General features: G+C 38.2%; 1 protein-coding gene across 1 annotated transcript; it reads right to left on the minus strand.

The window, feature by feature from the left end:
- Positions 1–2988: 2988 nt before the first annotated feature.
- On the minus strand, positions 2989–12053 carry LOC118822193 (NLR family CARD domain-containing protein 3-like). The gene is made up of 7 exons (XM_036591113.1): positions 11740–12053; positions 11358–11432; positions 8399–10166; positions 8034–8207; positions 7755–7931; positions 6890–7066; positions 2989–3842 (listed from the first exon to the last, which is right to left on the minus strand). Exons 1-7 carry the CDS (start codon positions 11873–11875, stop codon positions 3836–3838), a joined length of 2514 nt encoding a protein of 837 aa, XP_036447006.1. The 5' UTR covers positions 11876–12053; the 3' UTR covers positions 2989–3835.
- Positions 12054–12272: the final 219 nt, after the last annotated feature.

Below are 12272 nucleotides of genomic sequence, written 5' to 3' on the forward strand. Positions count from 1 at the left end.
GATTCTTGGTGATTTTAATATTCATATCTGCTCTTCATCCAAGTCTGTAGACTCAGTCTGTTACTAGCCCTACACATGTGCCTAGACATACTTTGGACCTTGTTATGTGATTTGGTTTCTCAGTGTGCAATTTAGAGCTAGCAGGTGCATGTTTGTGTTTCAAACGCAGTCTGTCATCACATTGCACACTGTCAGATTTCATCTGCCTCTATAAATTCTCCCCTAGTTTGTATAATTGAGAATCCTTGTCAAGGCACTAGCGCTGATGAGCTGACTGCTTTGTTCAATTCTACATGAGCTAATATTATAGATTTAATTGATCCAGTTAAACGCAATATATTCAGAAGAAGTTCTCAGCCATGGTTCAATAATGACGCTCGTCTGAGGATGTCTTAAAATGTACCCCGTGGCCCCGCCTAGTGCTAATTAACATATGTTTGCATGTTAGTCAGTTTGAAAACGGAAACAAAAAGTAACAAATGTAAAGTAAATCTCCAGCAGGTGGCGGTGATGTTTGTTTGCATTTGCCTTTTCATTCTGACACTTATAGCGCGTCCACACCGAAAACTGAATCACGAACTGTCACTTTGCTGTTGATTTATCCATTTTGCATTTTCATTTTAATATTGTCAGATATGCAGCTGATTGCTATAAAAAAGAAATAAGAACGTAAACATTGCATTTTGATGTTAGTTTTGACACATATTCTGCATTTCATGAAGAAAAGCCAAAGGGAAGCTTGGGTTTTCTTTTCTCTATTAGCTTTTTCATTTTAGATATGGCCATGAAATACCAGAATAATGACTAAAATGAAATGAATGTAAAATTGCATGTGAAAAATGAAATTGTAAATGTAGGTATTTCATTTCATTTTCAATTTTGGCAGGATATTTGCACAGATGTTTGGAAAAAGAAATGTTAAAAAGAGGTTTGCATTTACATTTTATTGTTTTAATTTTAATTTCTTTTTGGCTGGATTTGCCTCCCATATGCAGGAAGGCAGAACGGAAATGGAAAAGAGACAAGCTTCAAGTCTCCTACTAAATTTTCAGAGAATGTCTAACTATCAGTGCGTGGTGAAAGCTGCTAGAACAAAATACTCAGCATAATCACCAAACATTCCCATAGTCCTTCTTTTTAAAACAATTAATAAGATACTGCATTCTACTGCTGAAATTTGTGAAGATTTTATGAGGATTTTTATCTGCAAAATGGACAAAAGGGCACCTATCTCTGGCCCACGATCCCTTTGATTTACCTACTTGTTCTGTTTTCCTTAATGAGTTTGAGCCTGTGTCAATGACTTATCTAACCAATTTAATTATGAAGCTAACCACTTACTCCCTGGATGCGTTTTGCACACTGTGTCTTAAGGATGTGCTGCTGTCTGTTGTTTATGATAAAGAGCAGTCTCAACAATGGCGTAGTTCTTTCTTGTTTTAGACATACAGTCATTCAGCCTCTTTTAAAAAGCCTGGCTTAGATACATTGGTCCTCAACAATTTTAAACCAAATTTTTCGTTTTTTTAACAAACATACATAATATCCAAGATAGATTTCAATCAGGTTTTGGATCACATCATAGTACTGAGTCTGCTCTTCTTAAGGTAATTAATGACTTATTTTTAGCCATTATTTCTGCAAAGTGTGCTATTTTAATCCTCACAGACCTTAGCGCAGCCTTTGACACTGTCGATCACACCATTTTGTTGGATTGCTTGAAGTGAATTGTTGGCATCCAGGATACTGCGCTGAAGTGGTTTCCCTCTTTTCTGGAAAACAGAACCTTTTCTGTCAAGATAACACACCTCTTGCTTAAATCAGGTGAAAATGGCTTTTATACACCTCATTTTGTGATTGTCTGGGGATAAACTGCTGGATGTCTAAGAACTTTCTCAATCTAAACTAAAACAAAAAAGATTATTATTTTCGGAAATCCAAATTTGGCCCGAGCTATAAAAATGATCTAGGACCACTATCATCTTATGTACATAGCCATGTAAATAACCTTGGTGTTATTTTTGATTCTGCCCTTAAGTTTGAGAAGCAAATAAACGCTGTTGTGAGAGTTAGCTTTATTCAACTTCGGAATGTAACAAAAATTAAAAGCATTTTGTCTTTTAAGGATCTGGACATTGTTGTTCACGCTTTTATCTCCTTGACTACTGCAACTCACCTACAATATATGTTTTAAGTCGAATCTGAAAACATTTATTTTCTCAGGCTTTTAAGTCCTTTCAATGATTATGCACTCACTATCTGTTCTATCCTGGTTGGGTTTGTCTTGCCAGTGTAGCTCTTCTATTTGTTTCATTGCTTTTACTTGATTTGTTTTTGTATGCATGCTGCTTTCCTTGTTGAATGTATTGTGTATTTTTGATTTGTTACTAATGGTTATTTTGACTGATATTATTGTGCAGCACTTTGGTTGACATTTGTTGTCTTTTACATGTGCTATAGAAATAAGGTGGACTTGATTTCATAGATTTTTTTAAATTTTAGTCCTCCCATCTCAAGGTTTCAATGACCAATTGACCATCTATATAAGACAGACCTCATTTATTATGAAAGATTTTGAGTAGTAGTAGTATGAAGTGAGCTGGCATAAAAAGGTTAAAAAGGGAGGGACAAAGTTCATGGCATGTTGCCATGATTGAATGAGCATAAGGCTCATGTTGAATTTTCATGGTAATAATAATAATAATAATAATAATATCTTTATTTATAGATAGACAAGACAATGACAGATTAAGTTCTAAGTACCACTAAGAGAAACTGTAGCATAACCTGTGCTACTGGGCTTAAGAAGGACACAGGAGGCAAAGTTTAAGGTTGCAGCAGCCATTAACTTTAATTAATTTTCACACCAAACAAACAACACAAAACAAACAAAGCCACACCCAAATCTGGCCACTTTTCAGTGACTTCAAAATGAGACTTTTCAGTCCTTTTCTCATTCAAGCTTTTCAGCTCTCTTTTCAAATGTTTCTTAAACATGTGAATAGAGCTTGACTGTCTAATAGAAGGTGGAATTGAGTTTAGAAACATAAAAACTAAAAGATGCCTCTCCATGTTTTCTGTATTTACAGGAAGGTGTTTGCAGAAGGCCAGTATCTGCTATTTGGTGCATCAGGGTTCCAACAGGGCACAAGGTTGGAAGTGCATTTCATTTGCACCCATATAAGAAGATAATACAATTTGAGCCTAAAGCAGTGAGTTCCTTCATCTTCACAACTTTATTTCCCCAAATTAAAAAAGTAAACGTCAAAGCTCTCCATTGATCATCACAGTTTGTTTTCTTCCGAGAATTTAGCTTAGCTGTGCTGTAGCTGAAAAACAAATACTTTCACAAACCAAAGTCACTTTCGTAACATAAAAAGTGGAATTCACATATGAAAGAATATAAAAAGCACTGATGAGATTTTTTTCTCAAAAAACTATACAAATTTATATAAATATCACTGAAATACAAAAGGCAGCTTTCTTTTTCTGTAAAAACCAGGGCATCCTCATTATGAATTCTGTCACTATTCAGTAAAGCTATTATAGCTATTATGAGTTTAGCATGTTGAACTCATGTACACATTCTTATCACCAGTGTGGGGTCATCCACCAACGTGAGTAGTCTGACAGACGGGTCGCTGGAGTTACAGCCACTGATGCACAGAAAGTGATGTTATGACTTGACCACAGTCGAGTTCACAGATTTCACAGGCAGGAATCCAAACACACACGGTACCATGTAGAAGCATATACTGAGTGTGTGTGTTTGTACTAAGACTTCATCCTGTCCTCATAGCCCTCTGGGTGTGAGAGCAAATCAGTTGGATGGCGTTCAGATGCTGGAGAGGAGAGAATCATCAGATATGAACTCACACCAATCACAGTCAGATATCAGACTCCACTGAAGAACATAATCAGCAGAAACATCCTTAATACACACTTAATACACACTCTTACAGGTGTACAAACTACAAAGTGCTAAACAAGCACCATATAAATACAAATGACTAAGTAAAAGCAACTTGTGTGTGTATATGTGTGTGTGTGTGTACATATATATATAAACACATTTTCCAACCCATCAATCTGTATGAGATAATATCACACATCAAAAAAACAAGATGGTGCTAGTGCCTCAATGACGTCATACCTCATTCCATATTCTCAAGTTTCATTCCATATATCTGTTACACAGATATGCACCTGTAACTACTCTGAAATCTCTAGACTGTATACCACAATGTGTCGGGAGACACATTGGCTTCTTTTCATCTATAAAGCTCTTACTGACTGTTTGCCATTGTGAAGCGCAGCAATGCTCCATGTAAATAATGCAGTTCATCAGACTCGTTCTAGTGAACAGATCAGCCTTCAGGTGCCGAGAGCTTTTACTGAGCTGGGAAAATCTACTTTTATCTATTGCACCAGTGAGCTGGATTTCATTACAGGAAACTCTAAAGCTTCGCTCTCTGGTCACATGAACATTTTAAACTTTTAGTCCCTCTAACCACCACCAATCAGCCTGACACTGCTTTATTTGATTTTACTTAACTTTCATATGATTTTTTGTATGTTTTAGCTGTGTTAGCTATTGTTTTACTTTTTACTTTTTTACATTTTAATGGTTTATTGATTTAATGGTTTATTGGTACCTTTTTATTATTAAATGTTACCATTATGATTTTTATTATTTTATTATAACGTTTGATAAATTTTTACTACCCAACTTCTCAATCCCTATTGGTCTACTACATTGTAAGTGAGGATCTCCCTCAATGTATTCTAAGTTTAAATAAAAGTTGATTGATTGATTGATTGATTGAGACTTTCATTCCATATTCTCAAGTTTCATTACATATATTCAGACTTATGTCAGTAGAATATAAGGTGTTCTGATGGTTGTTAGGAGGGCCGTTAGGTGCAAGGTGCGCTTTTATAACCAGTTGTGTTATGAGACCAGGTGAGATCTTCACTCATGATGACCACAAAATTTGAAGGTTTTCACTCTCTCTACCTCTGTCTGATTACTGGGTAGTGCCTTGTGCTGCTCTGCTCTCCTCAGATAGTTCACAATCATCTCCTTTGTTTAGTCATCATTTAAGGAAAGACTGTTGACCTGGCACCATTCCACCACGTTTGCCACCTCTGTCCTTTATGCCATCCCATCATCCCCAATGATCAGTCCCATGAGAGTGGTATCACCAGTAATTTTGATGGTGGAGGTGTTACTGTAGAAGGCAACACAGTCATGGGTGAACAGGGTGTACAGCATAGGACTCAGTATGAACCCCGGGGGGGGGCTCCCTGTGTTTATAGTCCGTGTAATGGAGGTTTAGTCTCCAATCCTGGCAGACTGAGGTGTGCCCATCAGGAAATCCAGCAGTTATATATTTATTTGTAGCTTGTATTGTTTATATTTTCCCAATAGTACTTGATTTTGAGCTGTCTATACAGTGTTATTTATTTTATTCAGCTAGCAGATGTCTACTTCGCTGAGGAATTTCCTGACTTACAATATAGTGTTTTTTGTCCCTAATAATGGCATAAACAGCTACATTTATAGGCTTCCATATGCACAGCCACTTGTATGCTTTACAAAAGAATGGCTATTGTCCTGACATAAAGCAGATGGACCAACAGCTGAAGGGAAAATATTTTAAATCCTGCATGCAGACCTGTTGTTCAGATGGGGTTTTCTGTAGATGGACAGAGTGCTTTCTTTGAATAAAGACATCATTTCTGCAACCCTGGGTCTCCTGATTTTTCTTTGAGCGGCACAGAAGAAGTTTCAACAATGACCTGTATTTGGATTTGACTAACACCAATTCTGCTTCAGCTTTAACCCTCAATATAACCTATGATCATGACTGCTAGAGTGATCCTAACAAAAAATCTCTGTGCTAATATTTACCTGTCTCAATCCTCTCCTTCGTACATGTGCTTTGCCTTCTGTAAGGCATTTTCGCATGTTATGTGTGACAGTGACATGCAACCATAAAGGTGAGGTATATTGGGTGTGCAGTGAAAAATGCAGAATATGCTTTTTTCCCACATGCAAATACATTCAAAGAAGCAACATGGGAGGACCGCTCATAAAATCGATAGAGATATTACAAATGTGGCTGAGTACATATGCCACTCAGTTTACTTAACAACTGCAGATGGATAGTTTTGCAGTAAGTTTTTCTCTGCTTTTTAAAACCAGCCATAAATTTGCTTTAGTGTCTCAATAGCATGTTGCTGGAAGGCTTCCATTAACAATAGCAGCAAACACATCAGCTAGTCTCAGATAAAAACCTTGAAGTACAGAAAGAATTTTTGCCATCAAAGTAATTACAATTTCACTTTCAAAGTCCGATGTACTTATGTGAGAAAACATATGTGCCATGATGCTGCAATGTGTGCTTGCAGTCCATGGTACTCTTTCAAAAATGTAACTTTCTTTTACTTTTTTGTCTCGAGCTTGTTGATGGCTCCACTGTTTCACTGCTCATGTAAACCCTGCACTTCACTTGTCCCCAGTTATTAGGTGGTCTGATGCCCAGTTTGCAGCCCTTAAGGGGCTGCAGCCCAGATGACAATTTTATAAAAAGCAAGGTACATCTTGTCTCTGGCTTAAAGCAGGTTGCAGTTCTTAGGGAGGTGGGTTAACACATTTGATTGACAAGTAGTTTACCTAGCAATTTGAGAAAACATGAAAAAAATGTGACGAGCAATAAACATTGAAGAAAACAATGGATTGAAAACTCTTTTTTTTCATATTCAGTTTGTGTTAATCTTGTGTTAATCCAGTGTTGTACAGCCAAAATTAGCTTTTTATCCATTGGTACACAGAGTTCCTCAGTATTTCTTGTTAGGTGTGTGTAGTCAATAGTCAATAACTCACTGTAATGCCTCCAGTTTACAATGTGGATCATCCAGTAGATCAGAGAGCAGCTTCATACCTGACTGCCCTAGTTTATTGCGATTCAGGTTCAGCTCTCTCAGGTGAGAGGAGGGGTTTGATTTTAGAGCTGAAGCCAGAGCAGCACAGCCTTTGTATGTAATACTGCAGTTAGACAGCCTGCAGAGAGAAGGAGAAGAACTCCTCACACTTACAGATCAATACACACACACCAATTTCACACATGCATTTTTAACCAGGAATTTAGCATTAATTATACAGTAAGGAGTTCAGTGTGAGAGCAAACTAGTTTTGGAATTCTGGCAAAGCTGACCCAGCAATTTACCTGATATGAGACCTAGTACATTTAATGGGAAATTACAGAGATGTTTAGATTGCAGTCAGTGAAATGAAATGTTTCTGTGATGCTTTTGTTTTTACATCTGTTTGGTGTAGTTTTGAGAATGAAATGAAATGAAAATGCCACAGGAGTGTATAGTCCACATGGTCCTAGAGAGAAGCATCAAAAACATCTACCCTGCATTTGTGCATGGCCGCTACTGCTCAAAAGCAATGCAGCATGACCAGCAAAGCACATATGATTCTGTGACGTTTCATTGTCCCCGAGAAAATGTACTTTATGCACATGATTCAAAAATTAAGGAGCTGTTCTGATGTTCATGCTGAAGATGTGATGTCCTGTTTACAGGAACGTTTATGGTGAGTAAGAATGTGTGTATCCTGGTAAACTACCATGTTTACCTGGTTGCAAGAGTGAATGACAGAAAGTAGAACATCAGCGGTAAAAGTATTTCAACAAAGGGCTATAAACATAAACACAACCACAGTGAGGAAGTGATGATCTCACCCAAGTATCTCCAGCTGACAGTGTGGATCCTCCAGTCCAGCAGAAAGCAGCTTCACTCCTGAATCCTGCAGCAGTTCATTGTAACTCAAGTTCAGTTCTCTCAGACTTGAATATTTTGAGCTGAGAACTGAGGACAGAGCTGCACAGCTTTCCTCTGTGAGATTACAGTCACACAGCCTGGAAGAGAAATGACAATACATCAGAAAAATGTCACACACACACACACACACACCACCACCACCACCACCACCACAGTGAGAAATAATAATATAATCTTACTTCAGTATCTCCAGTTTACAGTGAGGACTCTTCAGACCAGTAGAGAGCTTCTTCACTCCCGAATCCTGCAGCAGGTCATTGTTAGTGAGGTTCAGTTCTCTCATACAGGAGTTTGAGCTGAGAGCTGAGGACAGAGCTGCACAGCTTTTCTCTGTGAGACTACAATTACACAATCTGGGAGAGAAATGATAATACATCAGAACAATATCACACACACATATTTTAGTCTATTGAACTATTGGTGGTTTGGTGGAAGCTGATTAGTATAACTAATGAAAACCATTTTCCTTCATCAGTGTAGTATCATCTGGTGTTATATTAAATAAGAAATAGTACAGGTACAGATTTATAACTAAAATACTCACACAGCTCTTCTGGATGCTTTGATGACTGGCAGTAACCTTAGAAGACATTCCTCTGATCTGTCATATTTACGCAAGTTAAACTCATCCAGCTCTTCTTCTGAATTCAGTAACACAAACACCAGGGCTGACCACTGGGCAGGAGACAGACTGAGTCCACGGAGACGACTGTAATCCTTCTTACTCAGGTATGTTTGGACCTCCTGCAGTAGAGAATGATCATTCAGTTCATTCAGACAGTGGAACAGATTGATGGATTTTTCTGGAGAGGGATTCTCCCTGATCTTCTCTTTGATGTACTGGACTGTTTCCCCTTTGCTGTGAGAGCTGCTTCCTGTCTGTGTCAGTAGGCCTCGTAAGACAGTCTGATTGGACTCCAGTGAGAGGCCCAGAAGGAAGCGGAGGAAAAGGTCCAGGTGTCCATTCTCACTCTGTAAGGCCTTGTCCACTGCAGACTTGAGGAAGTCTGACATTTTGGACTCTTTGAAAATACAACAGAGATCAGAGGTAAACTCTTTTGTTTCATCTCTGCTGATGAAGGAGAGAAATGCATATAAAGCAGCCAGAAACTCCTGAACACTCAGGTGCACAAAGCTGAACACCTTCCCCAGGTACATCCAAAATTCCTCTCTGAAGATCTGAGTACAAACTCCTGAGTACACTGACACTTCTCTGACATCAATGCCACACTCTCTCAGGTCTTCCTCATAGAAGATCAGATTGCCTTTTTCCAGCTGTTGGAAAGCCAGTTTTCCCAGTGCCAGAATCATCTTTCTAGTCTGCTGAGGATCAGTGTCACATTTCCCATGGTACTTTTGGTCCTTGTGTTTGATCTGAAAGATCAGGAAGTGTGTAAACATTTGAGTCAGAGTCTTGGGGATCTCTCCACTCTCTGCTTCACCCAACAGTCTCTCTAGAACAGTGGCTGCAATCCAACAGAAGACTGGGATGTGGCACATGATGTAGAGGCTTCTTGAGGACTTCATGTGTGAGATGATTTTAGTGGCCAGGCTCTGGTCACTGATTCTCTTCCTGAAGTACTCCTCTTTCTGAGGGTCACTGAACCCTCGTACTTCTGTCACCAGGTCAACACATCCACGAGGGATCTGATTGGCTGCTGTTGGTCGAGAGGTTATCCAGAAGAGAGCAGAGTGAAGTAGATTTCCCTTGATGAGGTTTGTCAGCAGCACATCCACTGAGGCTGAATCTGTTACATATAACAAGCTCTCATTGTTCTGGAAATCTAGAGGAAGTCGACACTCATCCAGACCATCAAAGATAAACATGACTTTGTGGGAAATACAATCTACTAATAGTAATTCTTTTGTTTCTGGGAAAAAGTGATGAAGAAGCTCCATCAGGCTGAGTTTCTTCTCCTTCATCAAATTCAGCTCCTTAAATGGAAGTGGAAATATGAAGTGGACGTCCTGATTTGCTTTTCCTTCAGCCCAGTCCAGAATGAACTTCTGCACAGAGACTGTTTTTCCAATTCCAGCAATTCCTTTAGTCAGCACAGTTCTGATGGATTTGTCTTTAAAGAGGTCACTGCATTTGATGGGTTTCTCCTCTGTTGCTGGTCTCCTGGATGCTGTCTCAATCTGTTTGACCTCATGTTCTTTATTGACCTCTCCACTCCCTCCCTCTGTGATGTAGAGCTCTGTGTAGATCTCATTCAGATGGTGTAATGTTCCATGTTGTGAGATTCCTTCATTAATTCTTTTAGATTTGTTCCCCAGTTTTTCTTTGTAATCCTTGTATACAGTTATCAAATCTGAAAAGTCAGTACAGAAAACAAAAACATTTGTAAATGTTTCAAGCAGAAGTCCCTGTACATCTCATTCAGAAATATTGAAATTAATCCTGTGTGCAAAGATTACAGTCACACCAGAGTGCCTGTTCATGGTGTATACTTCAAAATAAAAATATTTTAAATAAATTAAGTCCTTGTGCTTATATAAGTTACAGTGAAATTATTTGTTTTCAGTTATGAACTGTTCTCAGACTACAGCATGTGCAATATCAAGCATCATTTTCAAACTGCCATAGCCATCTCCTTAGCATAGCCATGTGATCTACAATGCAGGTTATGCAACACATGCCCTTTCTGCACTTTACACATCCAGTCCAGTCCACAGGGAACTTCTTATAAAGGGAATGAGTTGACTGAGGTGTGCTAGATGAGACAAAGAACAAAAATGTGCCAGGACTGAGACTGGAAACTTATATTTAGTGTTTGTGCTAGTAGTCAAATTCAAACAATGTCTCGAAATGCACAAATGTTGGTTAGTTCAGGGCTATTATATCACATGTAAAGCCAGTGATGATTCAAACTTTTACTGTTTGCATGCTGAAAAAAAAACCACAAAAATATTTTAACGTATGGAAATTAGGTTTTAGGGTTCACTCATGTGTTAATCATGATGAAAACATTGATAATGCACCTTCAGGAAGAAATACTGCAATGCTTAACCTAAAGTTTATTTATACAATGGCTCTATTTTACCTGCATCAGCTGATGGTGCAAAAAAATAGAATGCAGTCTTAAACGCATGTGAACAGTGAAGTCCAGTCACCTAAAATATATTCTTTTGTAATTAAAATGCCTATCAATATTGGCAGTTGGATCATAAATATCTTAATGAAAACTTGCAGCTTAACATAAATCATGCACACTTGTACACAGTGTGGTTACATTAACACTGGGGGAAAACAAATTTGTTTCTGCTGTGAAATCTGAGGGAACAATGGACTTAAGGATCTATTAATCATCAAAGCTGTATAAAAATATTTTGCATTTTGCATTACTTATCATGAAAATACCTGGTAGGGTTCACAATCATATGCATTCCCTGGCAATGTAGTTTAGATGTAATGCAATAAAACAATAAAAACATTAATATTTAAAAGGAAACTTTAGGGTCAACAAATTGTAAACAACCAGTGAAATCAACATGCATGTTACCTTCAGTGAGAGCAGGAACACAAGGAGAGACTCCAGCATGAACATTGTTGCTACTTGAACTGCAGACATCCTGGCCTGGAGAAGCAAGAACAGAAATTATTGAAGCTACTTAAAACTGCATACTCAGACCAAACTGCTAAACAGCGAGGGATGAAAAACAAACCTAATGAGGAGGAAGAGCGAGTAGAAAATGGTAAAACAGCAAAAATTATTGGTCTATTATTGCTTTTCATCGCCACCTCAACAATTAAAAAAACAGACTGATGCATACATAAATTATGACCATCCCCGCAAAATATGCAGCTTGTATATAACTTTAAATACTCAGTCAGAAAAACAGATGCATTAACTGACGCACAATTTCTAATAATATGTCACTTACCTCCATGTATAATGGTAATATTTACAGGACCTTGAAAATGACTTCCATGGAGAACAGGCGCACAGATGTTTCCTCCAGTCTGAGCTGTTATGTTGGTCTCAGTGGGACTGCTGGGAACTGCAGTGGACATTTCCATCTTCTAACTGAAAAGTCCTTCGTCATCAAGTTAGGAAGTAAATTATGTACTTCATAATTAACTCTGTGCTTTCTCTCCAAACTCTGCCCAAAAAAGAAGAGCTAGAGCCCACTGAGACTCACTGAACGGAGCCACTGAGTTTTGCTTTCAGTCAAACCGGTTTGGTCTGGTTTTGTTATCTGTGGAGGAAGTGCAGTGTTTACGCTCTAACGTCTTCTACCAGAAATGGGGTGGAGCGAAGTGTCTCTCAAACACAGGGCAGATACAGAGCAGGAGAGGATTCAATGAATCAAGCTTATATTATCCAGGCTTATTTGCAAAAAAAAGCCTTGCTTAAGTTTCTGCTGTATAGGTTGTGTTGTTATTAAGTTGTATTGATCATATACACTGCAGAAAA

This window comes from Colossoma macropomum, unplaced genomic scaffold (assembly GCF_904425465.1).
Source record: "Colossoma macropomum unplaced genomic scaffold, Colossoma_macropomum, whole genome shotgun sequence".
Taxonomy (NCBI): domain Eukaryota; kingdom Metazoa; phylum Chordata; class Actinopteri; order Characiformes; family Serrasalmidae; genus Colossoma; species Colossoma macropomum.